General features: G+C 47.9%; 1 protein-coding gene and 1 pseudogene across 1 annotated transcript; both read left to right on the top strand.

The window, feature by feature from the left end:
* The first annotated feature begins 529 nt into the window (after positions 1–529).
* On the top strand, positions 530–5,848 carry CCDC177 (coiled-coil domain containing 177). The gene is made up of 2 exons (XM_009006243.4): positions 530–850; positions 1,725–5,848. Exon 2 carries the CDS (start codon positions 1,752–1,754, stop codon positions 3,864–3,866), a length of 2,115 nt encoding a protein of 704 aa, XP_009004491.2. The 5' UTR covers positions 530–850; positions 1,725–1,751; the 3' UTR covers positions 3,867–5,848.
* Positions 5,849–14,064: 8,216 nt separating this feature from the next.
* On the top strand, positions 14,065–14,601 carry LOC108593606 (large ribosomal subunit protein eL24 pseudogene; annotated as a pseudogene).
* Positions 14,602–27,589: the final 12,988 nt, after the last annotated feature.

Genomic DNA, 27,589 nt, shown 5'->3' with positions numbered 1-27,589 from the left:
GGGGTCTTGCTATGTTGTCCAGGCTGGTCTCAAATTCCTGGACTCAAGTAATCTGCTGGCCTCGGCCTCCCAAAGTGCTGGGATTACAGGGTGAAGCCACCTTGTCTGGCCTGTTTTTAGATTTTCATTAAAAAAAAAAAAAAAAAGTCACAGTTTGCATCAGGTGCCATATTTCCACCCAATTATTTGCTATCAAGCTTGTTTGCTCCTCAGGGTTTCCTTTAGAAACAAGCTGAGAGATTCCTTCATTTTACCCTGTTAGGCTGCTGAAAGACCAGGGTTTCTTGGTGATCTATATATCTATATCTCTCTATATCTATACCTATATCTACCTGTATGTGTGTATTATACATATATATACACATACATATACGTGTGTATATATGCATACATGTTATATGTGTGTGTGTATGTACATACATACTTTTTCTTTGATTGCTCGTCGTCCTCTAAGCAAACAAACTGGCACCCCCGAGTGTCCGCCAGGAGGCGCAGGGGGCAGCATGGGACCTGCGGTACCTCCACGGTTGTAGAGGTGTAGAGGGATGCAGCAGCGACGGAACCGGGCTTCTTTTTTAAAGAATCAGTGTGAGGGAAGGGTGCAGAGCTGCGTTATTTCAGGGAGACCTTGTCGCACTGCCCCTCCCTCGTGTAGGTAGTATCTGGGGTGCGTGCGCCCGGCTCGCAGACCCCATGGAGGGACGCTGGTGGCGGCAGATGGGGCTCCTTTTGCGGCTGCAGCCGGCAGTAACCCAACCCCGCCGGCGCAGAGACTGAATCAAGAAGCGCAGGGACAGCGGCGAGCTGCGAACAAAAGCTCTTGGCGCGGGGCCGAAGCCCAGGACTCGGGGTGAGTGAACCAGCCCGGATACCGGGAGCTACGGGCACTGGCGCGGCCAGGTTCGTTGCGCTCCAGAAGCCCACCCACTGGAATGCTGTGGGGAAACTCGGAGGGCACCCGAGGGCGGGTATCTGAACCCACACTGGGGTGGATAGTATCTTTAGCATATTCAGACTTGGAGGAGATGGGGTGCATCTGAGAGCATCCAGGCGCCTTCTCCATCCCAGCAAACACGCAGTGGGGGCGGAGGTGGGGGCGGAGGCGGCGTGCAGAGCCCTCAGCAAGCCCTGAGCGAGCTGCAGGAGAAAGAATCCATCACCCCTCCCGGAGAGGCCTTGGGAATTTCTCCCAGCCCTTCAATCACCCGGGGGCCCTGCGCCCTTTGGCAGGGGAAAGCAACCATAAACTTCTTCCCCTAGGCAAATGGGGTCCCTGGGGATGAACAGGCCTCTTGCTTTTTTTGTTCCTGCAAAGCTGCATCCCCGGTAGCCCGCATAAGCTACAAACAAATATGCTAATCCTCTCGGGAATCCTCCAGCGCCTCCCTTGCTAGCTGCTGCCTGCACCTGGATCTTTTAACTTGCAGCAGGAAGGGGATGCATCTAGCCGGCCAGGCGCCCAGAGGAGCCTTGCCACAGGCCTCCACCCCGCATTCCGTGGCTGAGGGAGATCCAGGCTGCTCTGAGCACGAGTGCTAGCCCCACCCCCATCCCCGTTCTGGCGCGCTGCCTGGGCTTTCCGATATTGGTTTTATGATTTATGTTCCACCAAAGCCTCTGAGCCTAATCCGAAAACGGATTAAGTTGGGATGGGGTGAATATGGACAATGAGGGGGGAGCAGCTCTCAGATGTATTCCTCGATGTCCCTCCTTGTTATCCACAGAGATTCCAACAAAGGACGGGCTCAGCCATGGTGGACCCGGTGCCTGAAGAAGAGAAGGCAGCAGCGGAGGCTGGAGACTCAGGAGGGGACGAGGCCGCGGCGTCCGTGCCCCCTGATAATCAGGACGCCCAGCAGCCCTCAGTCTCCTCCGCCTCGGCCTCCGCCTCCGCGGCGGTGCCCCGCAAGGCGGAAGTCCCGTGTGCAGCGGCAGAAGGCGGGCGGCGGGAGCAGTCCCCGCTGCTGCACCTCGACCTCTTCAACTTCGACTGCCCTGAGGCGGAGGGCAGCCGCTACGTGCTGACCAGCCCCCGCTCGCTAGAGGCCTGCGCCCGCTGTGCGGTCAAGCCAGTGGAGCTGCTGCCGCGGGCCCTGGCTGACCTGGTGCGCGAGGCTCCTGGACGCTCCATGCGGGTGGCCACCGGCCTGTACGAGGCCTATGAGGCGGAGCGGCGCGCCAAGCTGCAGCAATGCCGGGCGGAGCGCGAGCGCATCATGCGCGAGGAGAAGCGGCGCCTCTTCACGCCATTGGGCCCCGCGGCTGCCGTGGCCTCGGCCTCGGCCCCGAGCGCGGGCGGCAGCAGCAGCAGCTGCAGCAGCGCCAGCCTCCCGGCCTCGCCTGCGCCGCGTGCGGCCCGCAAGGCTTCCCCGAGTCCATCCTCGGCCCGGACCCAACCTCCGCCAGCGGGTTCTCGGACAGGCAGGAAGAGCCATTCGCTGGACTCGCTGTCGCGCCGGCGTGAGGGCGCCCTCAGCTCCGAGTCGGGCGCATCGTCGTCCTCCTACAGTGGGGAAAGCCTGCGGGAGCTGCGCTGGCCGCCGCGGGCCTCGGCCAGGAACAGCTGCCCGGCGGGGTCGGCGTCCTCCAACACCAACGCTCCGGGCCGCCCGTCCGCCCTTACCCTGGTTCCCATCACCGGCCGCAGCTTCAGCCTCGGCGACCTGAGCCACTCGCCGCAGACCGCTCAGCACGTGGAGCGCATCGTGCGCCAAGTGCGCGCCGAGCGCGGCCTGCGCGGGGTGCCGGAGCGTGACCGAAAGATCGCCGCGCTCATGCTGGCGCGGCACCAGGAGGAGCTCCTGCTGCTGGAGCAGCGCGCCGCGGCCCACGGCCAGTGGGAGCTGCAGCGCATGCGCGCCGAGCAGCGGCGGGAGCGCGAGGAGCGGGAGAAGCAGCGCGCCCTGGAGCAGGGCCGCCGAGCCTGGGTCGCGCAGGTGGAGGAGCGGCGAGGCCGCCGTGGCCGCGAAGAGCGCGAGGCGGCGCGGCGGCGGCAGCGACAGTACGAGCGCAGCGAGGAGCGGCGGCGGGAGCTGGCCGAGCGTCAGGGCCTACTGCGGCGGGAGCGGGCGGAGCGCGCGGCCCGGGAGGATCGGCTGCGCAAGCTTCAGCAGGAGCAGAACCTGAAGCAGCGGGAGGAAGGCCTGCAGGAAGGGCGGGAACGGGCTGAACAGATCCGCAGGGAGCGCGCCCAGCGCGCGGCACGCGCCAAGCAGCGCCAGGAGGGCCAACTGCAGCGAGAGAAGCGGGAGCTGAGCCGGGCCGAGCGGGCGCGCCACGAGGCGCTGCTACAGGGCCGGGCACGGCAGCAGCGCCAGGAGCGAGAGGGCCTGCGGAGCTCGCTGGAAGCCAGCTTGGGCCGTGCGCAGGAGAACTACGAGCATTTGGTGGAGCAGCGCACGCGAGAGCTGCGGGAGCGGGCCCGGCGAGAGGAGCTGCAGGGTCGGCGGGCCAAGGAGGCGGCAGAGCGCAAAGAGCGGGAGCATCAGGCGCACCTGGAGGCGCTGGCCCGGGCGGGGGAGCGACGGCTGCAGCACGCGACGCAGGTAGCCGAGGAAGCAGTGCAGCAGAAGGCGCGGCGCGTGGGCCAGAGCCGGATGGAGAAGGAACGAGCCCAACGCGCCAACAAGGAGAAAGTGGAGAGGGACGAAGACTGCCGCCGGCGAGAGCTGCTCCAGGCCATCGGGCGCAAGCTGGAGCGAAGCGAGCAGCTGTCGCGGGAACGGCGCAGTGCGCTGGAGAGTGCCCGCTCCACAGCCCGGGCCTCCTTCCACGTGCGGGAGAAGGTGCGCGAGGAGACCAACACGCGCTCCTTTGACCGCATGGTGCGGGAGGCCCAGCTGCACGCCAGCCTGGACCGCAAATAACTGCGGGTCTTCGCCAGCCAGATTGGCACGCACAGCCCCGTGGGGCCTCCCTCAACCACTTTGACCATCGTGGGAGTCCCCATTCAGTGCGAGGCACTGTGGCCTCTTGAGGCTCCTGACTGATGAGGCAACAACAGTAGAGACATGTGGGACCTGTCAGCCAGCCCCCTTTGTTTTTAAAACTTACTTCGTTTGGAGATGACAGCACAATCTGCCCACATCCACCCTTGGTGGCTCCCGCATCGGCACTTGCCAAACTTCCTTATGTGTCTCTTGGGTTGGAATAGAGAAGCTGGGGGAAAGGGAGTGGTCGGAACTAGGGAGAGGGCCCTCCCATGAGAGGGCAGAGGTGGTTGCCCCCACCCATTCTGCAGCAATTGCCCCAGGCACCTTTCCGACATTGGCGTTTGAGACAGTTGCTGCTGCTGAGGGACCATCACCCTGGCTCACCTCCATCTTTCAAAATATGGCAAGCTGCACAAAGCTGGGAGGGCTCCCAGAAAAGCACAGCTCCTCCAAGGTGTCAAACCATGCCCAAATGATCCAAAAAGCATTTGATTTTTTAGACCTGACTTTTAATCGGCCACCTGAGCTAATTCTCATCAGTTTTGATAGTTTTCCAGTTCAGCCCCTTGGGTTTTCTAGTTAGACAATCATCTGCAGATAATGTTCAATTTTTGTTCTTTGCTCCTTTCTCCTTATTCTACCAAGTGACACAGGAAATTGGTTGTTTTGGTGATGCTGTTTAGCTTTAATAGAAGCCTCCAGCCCCTGGAGGGGGCGGGTTCCTTTGGCAACAGTGTTCCATCCCATTACACTTTCTGACAGGGTGGGGCCCACTCCATGAAGACAGCAGCCATGCCTTAAGAAGCAGAGCTACCCTATGTGCCTCCCCAGGCCGTTCCTGCCTAAATCTCAAGCCCTGCATGCAGTCTCAAGGGTGGGCCCCAGAGAGTTTGGAGTGTAGGATTCCATCTGTGAAGGAATCATCTCTAGTGCTCTGAGGACAATTAGGGTGTCCTTGGCTGCTTTACTATGGTGGCCTAAGAGTTGGAATTGCCTCTTTGTTGAGAGTTGTGTTCACTGTCGATGGCCCGTGTACCTTCTCCACCTGTCCCCAGGAAAAAGTCTCCCTCTTAAATTTCCTGGTAGCCCCTCACCTATGCCTGAAAGTATTTCACCCTCTCAATACCTCACCTTTCCCATTCGCTAGATGGGACTATCAGTATTCTTTTCCTGGTACCACAAGGCCTCCTGGATCCAAAGCACCATGTCAGTATTATTTGTTGGTCCTCTTTGTGCCTTTCTTGACCTGGAAGTGGGGAGGCAGGAGGATTGCTGTCAGCCTAGTTTCTTTCCGAGAATACAGATTCCTAGTGCTGGAAGGGCAGTGCATCATGGACAGATGGTCATTTAGCCTCTGGGGTGAAATGCTTCAATACCAGGTGACTCCCTGGTCCAAAAGGTCAAATTCAGTTGTCATTAGGCAATTTTTACCTTTAGAGTGCTTCCCTTCCATGAAGCTGACACCGCCCCCCTGCCATATCCACCCATTGACTCTGCCTTCATCAGGGAAGGTGGGAAGTAAAACATCACTTTTTACATTAAACCAGGATCAGGAATAAAAAGTTACCAAAAAAAAAAAAAAAAAGGAATCAGGGTAGAGAACTACAACATATTTCATATATATTCTGCTGGGTAAAATTGTCCCTGAAGTAGCTGATTATTACACACACATACTTTGTCAACCCTTCACCCCCACCCCATCACATGCCAACAAGTATAAAAGGTATATTGTGTAGAAGGAAGTTGGGTGTTAGGCTTAAGATGTCATGAAACAAGGAAAGGAGCTGTGTGCTGAGGTTTATTTCTTGAATGGGTGAATTTCTTCCTTAAATTTTCTTGGTAACCAGGTTGTCAGTGAGTTGAAATAATTGGTATTATCCATGAATCAGAAGCATTTAACTAAAAGGTTAATGTGATTCTGGTTCTTACTTTGTGGTTCTTGAGTTGGTAAAGGGCTTTTGAAACCTCCATAGAAAATTCCACTTTAAAACTGCTTACTTCCAAAGTATGTGCATTCATTAGAGGAGACAATCTGATTTTTCAGATAAGGCACATAGGTGATCTTGCCTGGACCTTTACTCAGTTTGTTTTCTGGCTTACTGAGTGACTTTGGGTAGATGGCTTCGCTGTGCCTTGGTTTCCCCAACCTGTAGATTGAGGATCATGATTTCTGCCCTCTGTTACACAAACACTGTGAGGATGAATCAGAATTCAGATGAGTTCCCCAGTTCTACAACTCTGGAACTGAAGGTGCAATTGCTATAAACAGGAAGGATCATGTAATTGTACTGTGGTTAGAGTGTGTGGTGTACTGTCATGACCTGGTGAAGAAAGTAGTCTTGAAAAGCACAAATTATAGTATCTCATGCGTTGCAAAGGCCCTGGCCTGAATCTCACCAAATTAGAAGTTTGCACTTAGAGGAAAGCACTGTGTAAAGACAAAACATTTTAGAGTCTTCCAAAAACAAAAACCCATATAGCCAAGTAGAATTAAAGCAAAAACAGGGCTGGGTTATGGTGGTACATGCCTGTAATCCCAGCATTTTGGGAGTCCAAGGTGGAAGGATCACTTGCGTCCAGGAGTTTGAGATCAGCCTGGGCAACATAGCAAGAACCTTCTCTACAAAAAAAAAAAAAAAAAAAAAAAGCAAAAACAGAAGCCAAACCTAGTGACAATAAAGAATGTTCCACACCATCTGCTAGAGTATAGACCTACCTCTATATTCTAGGATAAATATCCATATTGCTTTCGGAGGAGAAGCAATTTCCAGAATTGTTGCTGGGCCCCTTATTTATATCCTTTTCTTGAGGCGATGCCAGAGAGAAGAGGTTGTTTCCCGTTCTGAAATGCAGCAAGAGAACATTGGAGGGGGACAAGGATGGTGGGTGGAAAATGGCTCCTGATGTACATTTTTCTAGGTTTAGGGACATTGTCCCTAAATGATATTCTAACAAGTACCCAGAATTTGCCTTAGAGCCCCATGCTGGATGTGTTCCCAGGGATTGCAGCCTTAAAGTGACCACAGACCTTCACATTTGTCCTCTTGGAACATTCCCTTGTTCTAGAAAACAGAATGTGAAATGAGATGAGGAAGTCTGGGAGGGTTGGAAGAAGCTTAGGTTTAGTTCATAACTGTGGAGGCAAGAAGGACAAAACCATTTCAGATGAAACAATCAGTGCAGCTTAGTCCAGTGTCCTGCTCAGGCAGTGACCAGTGCCTACACTGTACCTAGACAGGTTGATGGAATATTCTGTTTGGAAGCATGCAGACTATGAATCTCCAATGAGGGCAGAAATCAGGATTTACTAAAGGCAAAGACTGTGGGATAGTAAAGATATATGAGAATGCAGTCTGTGTTCAGGCCATTCTACAAAGTCCATCACTTATCATTTCTTCACCTTTACAAAGTTCATTGAAATAGAGAGGTGACTCTACATAAAAGGCTGTATCTTGTTTAGCGTAGAATCCCCTGTAGCCAACGGTTTTACATCTCACATGTGGTAAGTACATAGATACTGGATGGAGAGAAGGACAGATGAATGGATGAACAAATTAATGATAACCAGAGGAAATGTGTATAGGCCAGGAAGCAGGACTCCATTCATTCAACACATTTTCAGTGAGCACCTGCTATGTGCCAGGCACTGCTCCTGGTGCTGGGGAAACAGTCTCTCTGATCATTGACCCTGGAGATCACATATGCTACAATGTCATGAGCAGACAACTTCTGTTTCCATGTTGGGTTTAAATACATTCTCACCTGAGTATTCATCTGCAGGCAGACCTGATGTAGGCACTAACTTCAAACATTTTCAGCTTCCTCAGGACAAGTTATCCACCATTCAATGATCATTTAGTCACTGTTGCTCTCTTTCCCTTGGAGAAGGCTTGATTAATCAGATCAAATTCATGCCATACACTTAATCAGCTTTAAATCTCAGTAAGCAAAGAGAGAGAAACTAAGAGAGAGAGAGAGATGAATCACCTTCAAGGGCATTGCCTGTCATGCCTTAAAGAGAAGCAGCATAAATAATGATTTTCGACCTGCAGAACCAAGCCTTAGGCTGTGCAGAGTCCTAATTCACCAAGCATCATTTGGTGCCATCTCCGTCATCTGACTACTCCTGCTGAGACAAGACAGTCAGCATTGCAGAACCATGTCCAGTTTAAAAACCTCAACAAAAAGAAATGTCTGCTCAATACTGAATCCATAAAAAGATGTAGTAAACCAGAATATCCCACTTCTTAAGCCTTCCAGGTCATTGAGCCCAAAGATTGCTCTGTAGACTTTCCTTTTCTCCACTGTATGACCACATCTCCAACCCAGCGAAGCATTTGGCAGAGGAACATAAGGAAACTTGGTATTTCTTCACTAAGCCTGCAAAGGGGCTTTCAGGGACCCAGGAGCAGAAAACTCTCAGTTCTAGAGACATTCTTTAGGCCTTATATGTGGCACATTCAGCCTTGGGTGTCTGGCATAGCACCTGAATATTATACCTGATCACATGCTTTGGTTGTGTGTGTTTTAGACAAGAGCAGCTCATCAAGTCATATGTGCTCTGTTATACAGAGTTCCCTGGCATGTCTCTCTGCATGCACCTCTTCCCAACCCCATGGATATTCTCAACAAGCCCCCAGCCTTTCATTGCTATCCCTGGTGCTGTTTTGGTTTCCAATAGGTCAGGACCATGGCAGACAGTAGAGTTCTGGCCCAGTTTTCAATGTTGCCTCTCTTAAAGTCATGGCAGGCAATACCCTTGATGGTCATCTCTCTCTCTCCCCCACCCCCTGCCCCGTCTCTATCTTTTTACTGTAGCAGATATTAGGATATGGAATTCAGGATAGTTTCTTTCAGAAAAACACTGATAATGTCATCATTTGCAGTGTTATTACTTCCCAATTCATCAAATACAGTCCTGCCTCAGATGAGCACAAAAACATGGTCCAAAATAATTTTCAAATTAGCTGTCATTTTGAAGTGTTCATACCTTTCTTCCACTCTACTAGTACAGTTTTTTATTTGTTTGTTTGCTTGTTTTGTTTTGTTTTGTTTTTGAGACTGTCTTGCTCTATCGCCCAGGCTGGAATGCAGTGGTGCCATCTCACCTCATTGCAACGTCTGCCTCCTGGATTCAAGTAATTCTCATGCCTCAGCCTCTCAAGTGGCTGGAATTACAGGTGCATGCCACCACACCCACCTAAATATGTATTTTTAGTAGAGATGGGATTTCACCATGTTAGCCAGGCTAGGCTCAAACTCCTGGCCTCAAGTTAACCACCCACCACATCCTCCCATTGTGCTGGGACTACAGGCATGAGCCATGGCGCCCGGCCCTCCATTAGTACAATATTGATGGCATGTTTTTGTGTCAGAATCTTAAACAATTCACAGGACTATCTTGTGAATGATCCATATCTTCTGTGTTTGAGTACATATGTGCAAGCGTGCATGCACGCACACACACACACACACACGCACTCACCTGCCCCTACTGCTTCCAGCCTTGGTGTTTTTACAAAGGGAGGAGCTATAGCCATCTAATTATTCCAGGGAAGGCTAAGCTCTGGGAAGGCTGAGCTGCCCCTTGTAAGGGTCCATTGTTCCCACCTGCCTCCAGCCCCAAGGCTGCTTCAGGCTGTGGCTTGTGAACATGGTGTCTCCATCTCCCAAATCCATCATCGAGCCTCATGGTGACAAAGAGTTTTCATACTGCCACTACACTTCTCCTTCCCAGTGCATTCTCTCACTGGGTGTGAGAGATTTACTGGGAAATAGAATTTAGATGTCAAAATGCCAACATTTGGGAACAAAGTATAACAGAATGACTGACATCCACCAAGTTCTGGAAATCTAGTCCTTGTGGTTATCACAGCTTAAGGCAAAGAGTTTGGCAAAGGAGCAAGTGTCTTGACTTATTCAGGCTATTTCAACTCATCCCTCTTGTCCTCTGTGAAATGAAGACAATAGATCCTATTTGGTAGGGAATTGTTATATCAGTTAGTTCTTGGAAAGCAGTTAGCACAATCCCTGGCAAATAGCACTCAATTTATAAAACTGTTATTCTAAATTCGGGAAGATAGTAAAGGAGGGAATGGGATTAGATTGAGCTTAAGCCAGGTGGTCTTGGTGGACACCAGGCTTGAATGTCTTTGCTGTGTTGGCAATCTTCCAAACATTCCAAAGGAGGGGCTCTGAAAAAATGGTTCCCCTGGTAATATATGGTAGTCCTGGGCTTGTGGGGGTGAGGGGAGGTAGGGATTTACTTGTTTACCCATTTACCTTGTTTGGCAATAAAATTAACATCTGATGATAAAAATTTTGGAAATTTTATTTTAAGACTTCTTAAATGATGAGGAAAATGACAGAATGCTTTAAAATTTGTATATCTTTCTAGGGTAAAAGAGGGTGTGCTTCTGTCCTGACAATGCCCAAATTCTATGATAGCATCTTTTGCAGGACCAAGTAGGAGAGGTCCTACCAAGTAGGACCAAGTAGGAGTAGGAAGAACAACTGTTCTGTGGGGACCTGGTACTACAGGGTGTGGTGGTGCTGGCAGGAATTCTGGGCTGTAGAACCGTCTTCTGCTATGGCCACACAGGAATGAGGAAGATGGTCTGGGACAAGCCCAACCTGGGAGAGTGCTGATGGGCTCACTGTAGGGGTCCTGTTGGAGCAGGAAAGAGGGAGCTGGCTGTGCCTTAGCATCACTTTATCCTCAACTAATGACTTTCCCTGAGAAGCCTCAGCTAATGTCCTCAGTCTCCCTTCCTGGCCCTCTAGCCCAGTTGACAACTGCATGGAGGCCAGCTTCAGGTCTGGGTTTGTAGATGTCTATTCTCCTCAGCGGACATATAGCAACGCACAGAGGTGCTAAACAGGTAGGCTGGCCCATGCTAGCTCTCACTGTGCATGGGAAAGTGAGGATGAAGAGTATGGCAAGCTTCCAGGAGCTCTCCTACCCCTTATCACCTTTCTTCTGTCTTTGGATAACCTAGAGGGATGCCCTAGTGGACCTCAGAGTACTCCTGAAATTGTAGAGTAGGCAGAGTGTGTTTCCCAGAAACATCTGCTTATTTCAAGAGAACCTGCAGGGTGAGCAAATGCATAGCAGAAGGGAACAATTTGCTAATGCTGGGATTGCAGGGGTAATGATAGCCAGTGTGTACCAAGAACTATACACTGTGCAAGCAACTATTTTAAGCACTTGATCCTCACAAGATTCTCTATGCAGTGGGTACTATTATCATTTCCATTTTACAGATGATAAAATTGAGACACCAACTTTAAGCAATTATGTACCCATAGTCACACAGCCAGTGTTGAGCAAAGCCGGCTTGTATTCACTTAGTCTGGCTGTACAGCACATGCTTTTAACCAATACTTTCTGTCGCTTCTTGGGAATCAGTGGGAATGATATTTTATAACAAAGGGGCTCTCCTGAAGCATCCCAGTGACAGCCATTTGAATCACTGCCAGTGATGTCTATGTGTAAGCCCTGCAGGGAGAAAGCTCAGACCTCACTGGAGCTTAGTGCCACCAGGTGGGTCCTGCTGGCATTAAGGATGAACAAAGGCTTACTGCCCAGACACAAGATGAGGGACTCTTGTACTGACTCTGAAGCTCACCACATCAGGGATGATGCATATTCTAGAGCAGAGGTATTCAAAGGGTGGTCTCTGGTTCAGCAGGATCAGTGTTAGATATTCTGGGGGTGGGACCCTCAATCTATTTTCACAAGCTCTCCAGGTGATTCTTATGTGCACTTAAGGTTGAGAACCACTGCTCTAGAGCTGTGCTTTCCAATTTGATGGTCTCTAGCCACATATGCTATTTAAATTTAAATTAGTTAAATATTGTGATAGCAACAGAAAATGAAAAAAATAAGTTAATTAAATTTAAGTAAAATTAAAAATTCAGCTCCTCAGTCACACTAGATGCATGGAAAGCATTCAGCAGCCACATATGGCTGATGGCCACCACATTGGCTAGCACAAATATAGAACGTTTCCATCATCCATCACCACAGAAATTTCTATTGGGTAGCCCTGCTTGAGAACCTTGCTACTCCAGAGTGTGGACACAGACCAGTAGCATTGGCATTACCTGGAAATTTATTAGAAATGAAGAGCTCAGCTGGGCGTGGTGGTTCACACCTGTAATCCCAGCATTTTGGTTGGCCGAGGTGGGTGAATCACAAGGTCGAGAGATCAAGACCATCCTGCCAACACAGTGAAACCCTATCTCTACTAAAAATACAAAAATTAGCTGGGGGTGGTGGCACGTGCCTGTACTGCCAGCTACTCAGAGGCTGAGGCAGGAGAATCACTCAAACCTGGGAGGTGGAGGTTGTAGTGAGTCGAGATTGAACCACTGCACTCTAGCCTGGCCACAGAGCAAGACTCCATCTAAAAAAAAAGAAGAACTCAGGCTGGGTCTAGTGGCTCACACCTCTAATCCCAGCACTTTGGGAGGTCAAGGCAGGCAGATCACCTGAGGTCAGGCGTTTGAGACCAGCCTGGCCAACATGGCGAAAACCTTGTCTCTATTAAAAATACAAAAATTAGCCAGGCATGGTGATGGACACCTGTAGGCCCAGCTACTTGGGAGGCTGAGGCAGGAGAATTGCTTGAACCCAGGAGGCGGAGGTTGCAGTGAGACAAGATTTTGTCACTGCACTCCAGGCTGGTGCCTGGTGACAGAGCAAGACTCTGTCTCAAAAAAAAAAAAAACAAGGTAAATGAAGAGCTCAGGCTCCGCCCCAGAACTTCTGAATCCGAGTCTGCTTTTTATTCTCTTTCTCTCTTTTATTTTTCTTTTACAAGCTCCCCAGGTGATTCGTGTTGCACGTTAAAGTTTGAGAAGCATTGCTCTAGAAGGCAAGTCCAGCTCAAGTGCGGTTCATATGTGTAAGTGATTAACTCCCCCTGGTAGAATCTTCCTCCTCTACCTCCTTGTTCACTGGTAATTATTTACTTATTGGCAGATTTGTGTTATTTGTGGCTAGGCTTCAACTTCCTAGGCCACCAGATTACAATATTGTGGAGCTTGAAGGGAAGTTACATACCGTCCATCTGTCTCTGAGTAAGATGAAGAAGGCCCCTCTCCTGGCCAGAAACTGCGCTCTAGACCCTCCACACATACTGAGCTTATTGCAAGTGGTTACAAATGTCCAGGACTCAGCTTCCAATTATCACTAGGTATGTAGTTTTCCAGAAGACTTCATTTTGCTAAAGGCAGAAAAAAAATTATCAATTTTTAGAGCAATTTAATACAAATCTCCCCTTTGCTCTCTCCATCTTTGGGCTGCTAACTGCTGTTTTTATTTTCTGGGCGTTGTTTATACTTAGTATTCCCACTTCTCACTGGTTACTTCTTCACAACTAGGTGCCTGTTCTCATTATCATGTGAATCCAGGGGTTTGTGTAAGAAAGTCTGGCAGCTCACCTGCTTCCTTCCTGCAAAGGGAAATCCAGTGGGCTTAATCTCACCTGATCCACAGGTGGCATTTACCAGACAAGCCCTCTTGCCTCCTGCTTGCAGTTCACAACAAAGGATACGAGTACTGAAGCAGTCTCATCGTTTGCTGTGGGTTTAGCCAAAAGCTCTGGGCCTGGGTTTCACATTCTGCCTCTGCTGCCCTAGGTGGGTCTAGAGTTCTGTCTGGACTTCCACTTTTTATGGCCACTAGAAGAAGTGGAAACAAAGAAAGGAGGGAGGGAAGTGTGCAAAACCTCTGGGAGGGAATGGGCTCGTTTGCAAGAGGTTATTAAAATAGGTAAAAGCATCTTTATGTTCAAAAAAGGAGAGAATGCAGTGAGAGCATTGATATAAGGAAATAAATAGGGAGAGGCTGGGAAATACTAGGCTGATGCCACACACAGAAAAATTCAGGCAGGACATATATCTCAAGAGGCTGAGGATGGCTAAATAAGCCCATGCCTCAACAGAAACATAAGAGGCCCGTCACTGGAGCCATCTTAAAGCAGCTGAATCAAGATCTAGGGAGGAAAGAGGAGAAGGCAGATGCCTCAGAACCTGATAGTTGCTATTTAGGTCCTGATGCAAAATGTGTTCATAGTCTGTAGATATAATAGGTACATAGATAAAGGTAAGCACAGACTTTTCAAAAGTTGCCAAAACTTCTTGTAAAAGAATGGCTCTTCCCATGATCCTCTCCTTCCCTTTACCATCTTTTCTTTTCCGCTGGAGCTGCCACCATGAAGGTCAAGTTGTGCAGTTGCAGTGGGTACAAGATCTACCCTAGACATGGAAGGCGCTATACCAGGACTGACTGGAAGGTTTTGCAGCTTCTTAATGTAAAATGTGAGTCGGCTTTCCTTTCCAAGAGAGACCCTTGTAGATAAACCGGATTGTCCTCTGCAGAAGAAAGCACAACAAGGGACAGTGGAAGAAATTCAGAAGAAAAGAAACCACCAAGCATTCAGATTCCAGAGGGCCATTAGTGGTGCATCTCTTGCTGATCTAATGGCCAAGAGGAATCAGAAATCTGAAGTTAGAAAGGCTCAATGAGAACTAGCTCACAGGGCTACTAAGGAAGCAAAGTAGGCTAAGCAAGCATCAAAAAAGACCCACAAAGACATCCCCTAAGCAAAAGATCATGAAGCCTGTGAAAATTTCAGCTCCCCGAGTTGGTAGAAAATGCTAAGCTGGCAGATCAAAAATTTTTTTTTTTGAGACGGAGTCTCACACTCTGTTGTCCAGGCTGGAGTGCAGTGGCATGATCTTGACTCACTGCAGCCTAAACTTCCCCGAGCACACCTCCCACTTCAGCCTCCCAAGTAGCTGGGACTATAGGCTCATGCTACCACACCTGGCTAATTTTAAAATTTTTTGTAAAGATGAAGTTTTGTCACGTTGTCCAGGCTTGTCTCTAATTCCTGGGCTCAAGTGATCTGCCTGCCTCAGCCTCTAAATTGCTCAGATTTTAAATAAAGATTGTATTATATTAAAAAAAGAATGTACAAATAATTCAAATACATAGTTTCTTGTGCTTGTGATCAAACCAATTACCACATCTTTGGAGTCCATTAGAAGATACCTTTTCTCTGTGTGGGCATGGGAATGGACCTAGTTTCTACCTAAGGAGCAGAAAGAGTATACAAACCTTCTCAAGGGAAAGGTAGTGTGCTCTGTAGATTTGAGGGCATAATTAGTAGCGTATACATCATTTGGAAGGTGAAGACGACGTGTACACAGAGTACCAGGATGTAGAAGATTTCAAAGGTAAGAGATTGTATCAGGCAAGAGCAAATCTATTAAGGATTGTCTTTGATGATCCTGTCTAAGCCTGATGAAGAGCATCAAGTCACCCTGAAGCTTTCAGTTAGGTTGAACAATATAAAATTGTCAATATTAAACTGTTTTTGACCTACAAAGCTGCAGACAGTGGTGTGGCAGTTGCCCTAAGTGGGTTGTCTGAAGTCCTTGTAAGAAATGGGATGGGAATGTGGAGCGGGTGCCCAGGTGGCTGGGACATCTAGGCCCTATGAGGATCTGGCACAGATGGGCCAAGGGTAGCCCGATGGCATACATAAGCAGAGGGCAGCTTTTCTGTCTGTATGAAGCATAAATTTACATCAGAGCATCTAAATGGCTGAGAGCCCACTTGGTCTCCTCCCACAGATTGGGCTGCACAGCAATTCATTTCCCTAGAATCCGCAAACTTCTGCAGAGGCTGTGGCCCTCCGTCTGCCACAAGCTCCCAGGAGTCCTGCAGGAACCAAGGCAACCAGCAAGCTGCTGCCTGCACAGAATACCAAACAGCAAACAGCAGTGCAGGCTCCGGTCCCTCTGCCGCGGCTGGCTTCCCTGGCACTAGCTCTGTCCTCCAAGAGCCCTTTCTCTTCCTCCATTGTGGCTTTTCTACAAACCCACTTGTTACCAAGTGGCAGAAATACACCCACAGTTCAACAATGTGTTTCTAAAACCTTCTCCATGACAACGCAGAGCAATGAGCAGGCTGCCAGATTGGAGCCAGCCAGAGAGAGGCCCTGGGGGCAGACAGTATAGAAGCAGCACAGAGCAGCCGGATATGCCAGAATTCTGCTTTAGCCGTGAGGCAGCCTGGGCGCTAACACCCCAAGTTCTGGGGCAGCGGTAAGGAGACCGAGTAGACCAGGGAAGCAGTGAATACATATCTATGGGTGCCCGAAAAAGATGATTTCTAAACCTTTATTATAGTACAGAATCCTAATGGTTCAGAGCAGCTTGGACTTTCTTCCTCCTTGAAAGATCTTTTGGCCGGGTGCATTGGCTCACACCTGTAATTCCAGCACTTTGGGAGGCCGAGGTGGGCAGATCACTTGAGGCCAGGAGTTTGAGACCAGTCTGACCAACATGGTGAAATCCCCTCTCTACTAAAAATACAAAAATTAGCTGAGCATGGTGGTGCATGCCTGTAATCCCAGCTACTCGAGAGGCTGAGGTGGGAGAATTGCTTCAACCCAGGAGATGGAGGTTGCAGTAAACCAAGATCACACCACTGTACTCCACCCTGGGTGACAAAGTGAGACTCCAAAAAAAAAAAAAAAAAAAAAGGAAGGAAAGATGGAAGGGGAGGGAGAGGGGGAGGGAGGGAATCTTTTGCTGTTGGAAAAGAGAGAAAGTATGAGAAACCAGCAAAGAAAGACCGTTTTTTCAATGGGTTGCCATTGCCTTGTGATAGGACAAATTATTTATCAATCAAAATGTTGCCACGTGGCTGGGTGCAGTGGCTCACCTGTGTAATCCCAACACTTTGGGAGGCTGAAATGGGCGGATCACCTGAAGTCAGGAGTTCAAAACCAGCCAGGCCAACATGGTAAAACCCTGTTTTTACCAAAAATAAAAATTAGCTGGGCATGGTGGTACATGCCTGTCATGCCATCTACTTGAGAGGCTGAGGCAGGAGAATCACTTGAACCTGAAAGACAGAGATTGCAGTGAGCCAAGATTGTACCACTGCACTCCAGCTTAGGCAAAAAGAGAGAAACTCTGTCTCAAAAAAAAAAAAAAAGTTACCAGGCACGGTGGCTCACACCTGTAATCCCTACACTTTGTAAGGTCGAGGCAGGAGGATCACTTGAGGCCTGGAGCTCAAGAGCAGCCCAGGCAACACACCTGGGCAGCGAAGTAAGAACTCACCTCTACCAAAAACCAAAAATTAGCTGGGCATGGTGGGATGCACCTCTAGTCCTAGCTACTTGAAAGGCTGAAGTAGGAAGATTGCTTTAGCCCAGGAGTTTGAGGGTACACTGAGCATGATTTCGCCACTGCACTCCAGCCTGGGCAGCAGAGCAAGATCCTGTCTCAAAAACAAGACAAAACAAAATGGGGTACTGAAATCTCTGAGCTCCAGCCTGGTGTCAGAAGGATATATTAATGTCAAAGGCATTGAAATCAGACCCTCTGCCACCAGTCAGAGCATCAAGCAAATCCAAACTCAGGGAACCTTGAGCTACCTGTCCTTGTTCTCCTGGGATTTTTGAATAGGCTTAGGGCCCCCTCCATCTCCGTTCTGCTGGACTCTTCTGATGGATTCATTGCCGAGCTCCTGCTCTGATGTCAACCCCAGTTCTCACTGCAGGGAGACTGAGTAGACAACTTCCTTGTCTGGTCACTTACTCTCCACACAAACAGAGCGCATGAGGGAAGGAAACCAAAGCACCCCAGCTTTGGTTCTGGAGTAGCTCGTGGCTGCAGCTATTCTTACTTATATCGCATTATTTTCAGTCTCCTAAATTACACGGTCAGCTACGTAACTTGCAGTGCCCAGGCAAAATGAAAATGGATGGTCTCTCGTTTAAACATTATTAAGAATTTCAAGATGGACAACAAAACATTAAAGCAAGGGTGGGTCCTTCTAAACACAGGTGACAGCCATGCAGCCAGCCTACCAAATCATTGTACCTGGTAGAAGAGGCTATAGACAAATCACCAGGAGCTAACATTTCTGGGGTTTTTAACTCTGAGAGTGTTAGGATTTTTTAATTGCAAAACCAGACTTGCATTGGACAAAAAGAAAAATTTCAGATGCTCCATTTTGTTATGTCTTTCTTTATCTAATTCCTGTTCAGGTTCTTCCCTACATATGAGAACAAGGGCTAGCGAGTGTTTCTCTAGGACCATCTGACATGAATGGCAGGACACAGCCTTTCCCAAAGTGGGAGAAGCTGGTTTCTCCCCATTCACTAAAAATCAGCCCTCTCGCAAAATTGTGTCAAATCCAGAAAACCTTGGCTCTTGGGTCAACTTGGGCAAATCACACTTCTCTGAGCCACATTTTCCTCATCTGTAAAGTGGAGACAATAATGATACCTACCAGCTGGGTGTGGTGGCTCACTCCTGTAATCTCAGCACTTTGAGAGGCCAAGGCAAGGAGGATGGCTTGAGGCCAGGAGTTCAAGACCAGCCTGGATGACATAGCAAGACCCAGTCTCTACCCCTAAAAAAATTTTTTGAGACAGAGTTTTATTCTTGTCACCCAGGCTGGAGTACAATGGTGTGATCTCAGCTCAGTGCAACCTTTGCCTCCCAGATTCAAGCAATTCTCCTGCCTTAGCATCCTGAGTAGCTGAGATACAGGCATGTGCCACCATGCCCAGCAATTTTTTGTGTTATTAGTAGAGATGGGGTTTCACCAGGTTGGCCAGGCTAGTCTTGAACTCCTGACCTCAGGTTGTCCACCCGCCTCAGCCTCCCAAAATGTTGGGATTATAGGTGTGAGCTACCATGACTGGCCTAAAAAAATTTGAACAAAAAAAAGTATCTACTCTACATGTTGTTGTGAGGACTAAATGAGAAAAAGCATGCAAAGAAAATAGCACAGTGCCTGGTACATAATATGTGCTCAATAAATAGCTTTTTTTTTTTTGAGACAGAGTCTCATTCTTGTCACCCAGGCTGGACTGCAGTGGCATGATCTTGGCTCACTGCCAAGTGACTCTCCTGCTTCAGCCTCTGGAGTAGCTGGGATTACAGATGTGTGCCACCATGCCTGGCTAATTTTTGTATTTTTAGTAGAGACGGGGTTTCACTATGTTGGCCAGGCTGGCCTCAAACTCCTGACCTCAAGTGATTCGCTGGCCTCAGCCTCCCAAAGTGCTGGCATTACAGGCATGAACCACCATGCCCTGCAATAAATAGCTTTTATTATTAATCTCATCATAACTTTTAAGTAGGTAGTTCTAAAAGTTGAGGTCTGTTGAAATAAAGGTAACCACAAGCTAAACCATTACTCTTAGTTTCACTCTCTGAAAGAATGTGCTGGAAGGGATGCAGAGAGGCTGACTGGGGGTGTCCGTGTTCAACCCAGATCACAAACTCTAACAGTCCACTAGGGTGGGATCAGTGACCTTTAATTAAGCTCCCAAGTTGTCCCTCCCCCACAAAGCTGAATAAAGCAGGTTCCTTTTCAATTCACAGACAAAATTAAGTCAAAGCATAAAGCCATCTTACTTTTAAATTTCCCTCTATGATATTTTTTTCTCAAGAACTTTACAGTCTAAGACCACATAAATTCGAGACTTCAAGGGCTTTGTCACCTAAACAGTTTTAAGTAAGATGAATAAGAGCTTGGCAACAGTGGCCTTGCATCAACATTGGCTAATGTAAGCAGAGAATATTAGTGGCCCCCAAGATTCCCCTATTTGATGGACTTTTTTGAAGGTGACCTTCCCTCCCACCCCACCTCACCCTGTGCTCTACTAGGGAGGAAATATGAGACGACCCATCAAAGACAGGACTGCAGAGAACAGCGCCATTGTGAAAGGTCTCCGAAATGTAAGAGCTTCTGGTTCTACTATCAAGGACAGTTAAACCACCAAAATCACCTGGTTGCGGTAGAGGGCATGCCCGAGACAAATATGGGGTCTGAAGCTCCTCCCCCTCAGTTGGCACTTCCCTTTTTCTCAAAAACACCAGTCTTACTCATTTTAGGCAACAGGACAGACAGCTCCTGTTCTAGGGCAAACTCAACCCACAAAAATCTGCTTACATTGCTGGGCATGGTGGCTCACGCCTGTAATCCCAGCGCTTTGGGAGACCAAGGCAGGTGGATTACTTGAGGTCAGGAGATCATAACCAGCCTGGCCAACGTGGTGAAGCCCTGTCTCTACTAAAAATACAAAAAAATTAGTTGGGCATGGTGGCGGGCACCTGAAATACCGGCTACTTGGGAGGCTGAGGCAGGAGAATTGCTTTAACTTGGGAGGTGGAAGTTGCAGTGAGCCAAGATCACACCTACACTCCAGCCTGGGCAACAAAGTGAGACTCTGTCTCAAAAACAAAAAAAAATTTAAATTAAAAAAGTCTGCTTACACCTCCAGCTGAGGATGGCTGGCCCCAATGAGCCCTCAAGTGAGCTGCCACGGTTTCCAGCCCTCCCGGGCAGTGAGATCACAACTGTGTGTATTTGGAGGCCAGTTTAGGAGTGTTGATGACGCTGTGCATTCAGTACCCAAAGCAGAGGCTGATGGGTGGTGAGGCTGGCCCACTGTCCTAGAACCCTCAGGCTAAAATGAAAGCCACTGTCTGCAGAAAGAACCCCAAAAGGGGGCCTGGAAAAAGAGAAGGAAGCCCGAACAAAAAGCAGCAGCATCTAACTGCTGCCAAGGGCAATGCTCTCAAGAAACGTCTTCAAGGAAAGGCTGGCTGGGTCCAGAGCCCTGGCTTTCAGAGTGGGCTGCAATAGCTCCCTCTACATAAGGACCAGAGAAGTTTGCCAGGCCTGCTCCATCCCAGATTAGTTTCTTTGTTTGTTTTGAGACAGGGTCTGGCTCTGAGGCCCAGGCTGGAGTGCAGTGGTGCAACCGTGGCTCCCTGCAGTCTCAACCTTCTGGGCTCAAGTGATCCTCCCCCTTCAGCCGCCCAAAGTGCTGTCATTACAGTCATGAGCCCCTGAGGCCGACCCCATAGCAGATCTGTAAACAGACCTCTGTAGCTGGGTATAAATTGAAAACCTTTGCACACCTTTTCCAATTACATTTGTTCTATGAATCCTCCTCCCACTCCCTTTCTTTTCAACCAAAAGCCTCTGTTTTTGCCTAGGTTTTCAAGGCAAAAATAGTCTAGTGGGGGCAATTGCTACTATACTTCATGGACCTGGTCAAACACTACCAGATCTCACACTGGGGTGGGATTCTTCTAATAACTGTGGACTTACAGGAATATACTCACATAGACTGGTGTTCAGCACTGGGCCAGGCCTTGGCCATAGTCAACCAGGTCCCTTGGGGAGGGCTGCTTTCCAGGTTCTGTCCTGGTCAACTGGACACGGAAGAAAGCCCTGGGTGTATGTGGAATAAGGGAGAAAAAAATGGGAATTGTTCTTTTGTTTTTGCTGAAGATCAAGCACCTGGAAGTGCTTAAGATCCCTTTAGGCAAGAACTAAGGGAGTTTGTAAGCGTGTGACACGATCATCGATTTATTCAACAGTTATTAAGTGCCTACCATATTCCTGCTTCTGAGAAAACCAGTGCAAATGAGACCATGGTCCTTCCTCATGGTGCTCCCAGTCTTGTGGGGCTTGCAGACATGAGGACATGGGGAAGGCTCACGGGAAGAGCTGGTCTTGGAGGGTCAGAGTTGGTGAAGTGATATCTAAGCCAAGGTGGTAGGATGAGCAGCGGCTGAGAAGAGGCTTGTTTTTCTCTTGCATACTAGTCTACAGATAGGCGAATGGTCTGGGCTGGGGAGATAGTCCCATGCCAAGAGATTGTCTGGGGCCCACTGCTGTCTTCTAGGGTGTTTTCCTCATTTGCATAACCAAAGCACTACTCCCACAGTCCAGGAAGAAAGACGGAAATTGTGGAAGGCAAATAATTTCCTCTTGAAGAAGCTCCACACATCACTTTTGCTTGCATCATTCCACTGGCCAGAGCTTAGTCATGTGGCAACTCCTGGCTGCTAGGGAGGCTAGAATATATAGTGTCTAACTAAGTAGCCAAGTGTTGAGCTAAAAGTAAGAGGGAAGAAGGGGAGGTGGGAACTAGTGGACAATTAGAAACCTCTGTCACAGAAGGAGAATAATGGTCTATGGAATTGAATGGTCAAGGACAAGAGACACAAGAGAACAATGAAGCTGGGGAGGGATGTGCTAAGCATTGTACCAAGTGCCTGCTTTCTTTCTTTCTTTCTTTCTTTCTTTCTTTCTTTCTTTCTTTCTTTCTTTCTTTCTTTCTTTCTTTCTTTCTTTTTTTTTTAATAGAAAATTATTTGTATGAATAATGAAAATAAAACACACCTCGTGGCATGGCAAAAAAATAAAATAAAATAAAATGGAGAGCTCTATTGTGTTTATTTGTTCTGGCTCCGAGTTCAAGTCCTGGATATCGTTATCAATTTGTTGTCTCGTTGAATCTAAATCTCATTATGTGTCTTATGTATCTGGGTGTTAAGATCTCTTATTGTTACATTAATCCTTTTACCCTTGCATCCTTGTAGCTTTGAAATCTATTTTATTAAGTGTGAGAATTGCAACTCCTGCTTTTTATTTATTTATTTTTGCTCTCCATTTGGTTGGTGAGTTTTTTTCCATCCCCTTGTTTTGAGTCTTTGTATATCTTCAGATATATCGTTAGATTTTGTGGATAATGTATATTTTGTGTGTTTAAAATGGAGAGCTCTATTGAGTTTATTTGTTCTGGATCTTAGTTCCAGTCCCGGGTATCGTTATCAATTTGTTGTCTCGTTGAATCTAAATCTCATTATGGGTCTTATGTATCTGGGTGTTAAGATCTCTTATTATTACATTATTCCTTTTACCCTTGTATCCTTGTAGCTTTGAAATCTATTTTGTCAAATGTGAAAATTGCAACTCCTGCTTCTTATTTATTTATTTTTGCTCTCCATTTGGTTGGTACGTTTTTGTTTTTTTTTTTTCCAACCCTTTATTTTGAGTCTATGTATATCTTTGGATATACCGTTAGATTTTGTCTGTATCTTTTGATTGGGAGATTTGGTCGATTTAAATTTAGGGTTGCTGCCATTTGTTATTAACTGGCTATTTTGTCCTTTCGTTGATAAAAATTCTTCTTTATGTTAATGCTCTTTACTTTTTGGTGTATTTTTAGAAAGGGTCATACTGGTTGTTCCTTTCTGTGTATAATGCTTCTTTTAGAAGTTCTTGTAAAGCAGGCCTGGTGGTAATAAATTCTCTGAGTACTTGCTTGTTCCTAAAAGATTTTATTTTTCCTTCAAATGTAAAGCTTAAATTGGCAGGATATGAAATTCTGGGCTGAAAGTTCTGTTGATTAAGTATATTGAATATTGGCCCCCACTCTCTTCTAGCTTGTAGGGTTTCCGTTGAGAGATCTGCTGTAAGCCTAATAGGCTTACCTTTATGGGTGACTTGATCTTTCTCTCTGGCTGCCCTTAATATTTTCTCCTTCGTTTCGATCTTGGTGAATCTAATGATTATGTGCCTTGGGGTTGGTCTTCTTGAGGAATATCTTTGTGGTGTTCTCTGTATTGCCTGGGGTTGAATAGTGTCCTGCTTTGCTAAATTAGGAAAATTTTCCTGGATAATGTCCTGGAGAGTATTTTCCAGCTTGACTTCATTCTCTCCGTCACATTCAGGTACACCAATCAAGCGTATATTAGGTCTTTTCACATAGTCCCATATTGCTTGGAGACTTTGCTCATTCCTTTTTATCCTTTTTTCTCTATTCTTGTCTTGTCGTTTTGTTTCATTAAGTTGGTCTTCGACCTCTGATACCCTTTCTTCTGCTTGATCTATTCGGCTGTTTAAGCTTGTACATATTTCACTAAGTTCTCGTGTTGTATTTTTCAACTCCATAAGTTCATTTGTATTCCTCTCTATATTGTCTATTCTTTTCAACATTTCATCTAACCTTTTTTCCAAGTTCTTAGTTTCTTTACATTGGGTTAGAACAAGTTCCTTTAACTCCCAGAAGTTTCTTATCATCCACCTTTTAAAGCCTACTTCAGATAATGGAACACAGTCCTTTTCCATCAGGGCTTGTTCCGTTACTGATGAGTCCTCTTCCATCAGGGCTTGTTCGGTTGCTGATGAGTCCTTTTCCATCAGGGCTTGTTCCGTTGCTGATGGGTTCTGATTCTGAGTATACTCGGCCTTCTTAGGCTGTTTTTTTCCCTTCATTGTAGATGAACCGCCTTTCTAATTAGTTTTCTGAGTCGACGTCCGACTTATTGATTCCCAGTGCTGGGATCCAAGCAACCCACTGTGGCAGCCTAAATAGCAGCGATAAGACTGATGGTGCTCTTCTGCCCGGGAATCTCTGGTCTGGCTTCCCTCTTGAGTCCGCAACAAGCGGCTCTGACTTCCTGGAGCTCCAAACTCCGGTCAGTAGGGGAAGCAGTCCCGTTGGCTCTACATGAAGAGCTGCTGCACCGAGACGCCGGCAAAACTGCTGCGGCAGCCACAAGAGTTGCGCTGGCGACCCGTGGGGCTCCTCCACTGGGAATCGGCTGATCAGTGAGTGATGAAAATTCGTCTAATGATGTGGCATCGTCTCGTTCTCTGAGCTTTCACTGGGAGCTACAATCCTGAGCTGTTAGTGGTCGGCCATCTTGGATCCAAGCCTCCTTCTTTCTTTCTTTCCTTCTCTCTTTCTTCCTTTCTCTCTTTGAGATAGAATCTTGCTCTGTTGCCCAGGCTGGGGTGCAGTGGTGAGATCGCAACTCACTGCAACCTCCACCTCCTGTGTTCAAGCCATTCTCCTGTCTCAGCCTCCGAAGTAGCTGGGATTACAGGTATGCACCACCATGTCCAGCTAATTTTTGTATTTTTAGGAGAGATGGGGTTTTGTGATGTTGGCCAAGCTGGTCTTGAACCCCTGACCTCAGATGATCTGCCTGCCTCAGCCTCCCAAAGTGCCAGGATTACAGGTGTGAGCCACAGTCCCTGGCCAAGTGCCTTATTTTCGTTATTTCACATAAACCTCACAATCCTATAAATAATGGTCGTTACCATTTTCATTTTGCAAAAGAGGATAGTAAAGGTCAGAGAGGTTTGCTGATTTGGCCAAAGTCACCCAGCCTTACTGGTGAAGCCAAGATATTAATCTAAGTAAGTCCACCTGCTCCAGAGTTGCTGGTTTCTCCATGAAGCTATACTTCCTCTCTATAAAGCTACCTAGAAGGTAGGCGATGCTATGGGAGATCCAGGCATCACTGGCAGAATGGTGTCATCAGTGAGGCACTGCAGGGAGTGAATGAAGACTATGAGGCAGAGAGGGGATTGGCAACAGTCAGGAGGTAAATCCAAGAAACAACACCTGACAAAGCCAAACAGTTGTGAGTCTAAGGGAATCCAAGTTCAGATTCTACTTTGAGTCCATTACTCTTAGTAGTTGGAGCTTAGATTTGTGAGGAACCTTTCAAGATAGTCAGATGTGAGGATGATCTTGATCCTCAAATTGATTAACGAGATGGCTTTGCTCATCCAGAGACATCCAGTCCCACCTTCCCCCAGAGAAGCAGCCCCTCCCACAGCATGCCTGATGGTTACTCATCATTTCCAACCCAAACCATTTCAGTGCTGGGGACCTCACGCTTCTCCAGCCAGTGTCTCAGTCAGACAACTCCAGGTACCCAAGTGTCCTTCTGAATGATCCAGAACATGGAGAAATAGATTCCACACAGTGTAGAGGTTCGGGAGACCCAGCTATCCACTCATCTGTGAATACATCTGTGTTTAATCCACCAGCCCACAGATTGAAGAGTTCAGGGAGATTCGGGTTCTATCCACCAGAGCCAAGAGAGTGTGAATCTCTATTCAGGGCATTTCTCTTCACTGTAATTGTCCTAGGGCTGCATGAGCCTGAAACCCGGAGTTGTCTGATTCCAGGCAGCATTTCTCACCTCTGTGGATGTTAGCCATATTCATTACTCCTTTCACTCTGTAGCCTCACAGCCACAACTCTGAAAAAAAAATCCCTCCAAAACTTGCAAGAGATTTGGCCTATGAATAATTCAGTGTGGCTCCCGGCTCAGGGGAAGTATTCTGTTTCTGATGCCTCTTAACCTAGCAAAACAATAGCTAGCACACCACAGGGATGCATCGCCTAGATTTGAGTGAATGGATGGGAGGGAAAAGGAAGGAAAGGAAAGATAAATGACAGGGAGGGAGAAAGGGGGAAGGAAAGACACAGTATAAATTTCCTCCTTCAAGTGGTCTTAGAAGCTCCCAAGGACTTTAGCTCATGCTGTGTAACACATCCTGAGGAAAGAGCTGTGACCAGGTTGTGGGGGCTGCCTTGGTGACAGGTCACCCTGCCTCCTACGGCAACTGCAGGGATATAAGAACTGAATGTGGAGCTCGTGCACCAAGGAACCATCAACTGAAATAGGAACTTAGAGCCAGTGTGCAAAGCTCCTCCCAGGACAGCCAAGGACCACCCTCCACTTCGGCCCAGCATCTTTTCAAGACTCTGTGTCTTTCCTTCCCCCTTTCTCCCTCCCTGTCTTCTTTTATCTTTCCTTCCCTTCCTTTCCCCTTCCATCCATTCACTCAAATCTAGGCAAGAGGTGTGGACTTGGGTCAGATGTTCCAGCCCCAATTCTGCCCTTCGTGCCAGTGGGACCATGGGATGGTCACTAGTGCATGTTATGAGATGAGGATCCTGGGATCTGGCCAGAGACTGTATCCCCCACTCCTGTCCCAGCACAGGGCAGGCCAATGCAAATCATTTATTACTGAAACATTTTTGCTCCGATGGACCAAGCTGCCCCATGTAAGAGATTCCTTAAGGTAGGTAGGCTGGGGGCTCACCTAAGTAGGCCATGTTTCTTTTCTCTTCAAACCCAAACTGACTTAATACTTTCTTAGTAAGGAAAGGTGAGTTCAAGAAAAATCACACCAAGGAAAAGCGAGCAAGACTTTCTGTGCAAAATCCATGCTGAGCAGATACAACCCACCTACCTCACACTCACACAGAAAGGGAAGTCCCAATACATGGCAGAAGAGGCATCACTCCCCACCCACCATGGTCACCCTCCCCACCATGTAGGCCAAGAGCATTATCTCCTCCCCAAGAGGAGATACTGGGGAGATACCTAAATGACGCACTCCTGGCATCATTCTGTTCCTCAAGGATGGAAGACAAGGGTGAGCAGGGCTAGGCAGAGTGGATTTAGAGGTTCTCTTGAGGCCAGCACTCACTGACCTTGTTTCTTCTTCTTTTCTTTTCTTTTTTTTCTTTTTGAGATGGAATCTTGCTCTGTTACCCAGGCTGCAGTGCAGTGGCACGATCTTGGCTCATTGCAACCTCCCCTTCTGAGTTCAAGCAATTCTCGGGCCTCAGGCTCCCAAGCAGCTGAGATTATGGATATGGACCACCACACCCTGCTAATTTTTTGTGTTTTTAGTAGAGACAGGGTTTCACCATGTTGGTCAGGCTGATCTCAAACTCCTGACTTCAAATGATCCACCCACCTCGGCCTCCCAAAGTGCTGGGATTACAGGCGTGAGCCACCGTGCCCAGCCAGTTTCCTCATCTTTAAAATGGGGATTGTAAAAGCACCAGCCCTGTTACCTCAAGGGGTGACTGGCGAGTAAGCTGAGGCAGTGGGGGTGGCAGTATGTTGTGGACAGCAAGGAGCCTCACAGTCACATACTGCAGCTACACCTGGCTCCTGGGAGGCACACACTGTGTATGAAATGCAGTTCCTGC

This window comes from Callithrix jacchus, chromosome 8 (assembly GCF_049354715.1).
Source record: "Callithrix jacchus isolate 240 chromosome 8, calJac240_pri, whole genome shotgun sequence".
NCBI lineage: Eukaryota > Metazoa > Chordata > Mammalia > Primates > Cebidae > Callithrix > Callithrix jacchus.
This window is presented reverse-complemented; position numbering and strand designations above follow the sequence as displayed.

Coding starts and splice junctions, on each gene's coding strand:
- CCDC177 (XM_009006243.4), top strand. CDS start 1,752: ATGGTGGACCCGGTGCCTGAAGAAGAGAAGGCAGCAGCGGAGGCTGGA.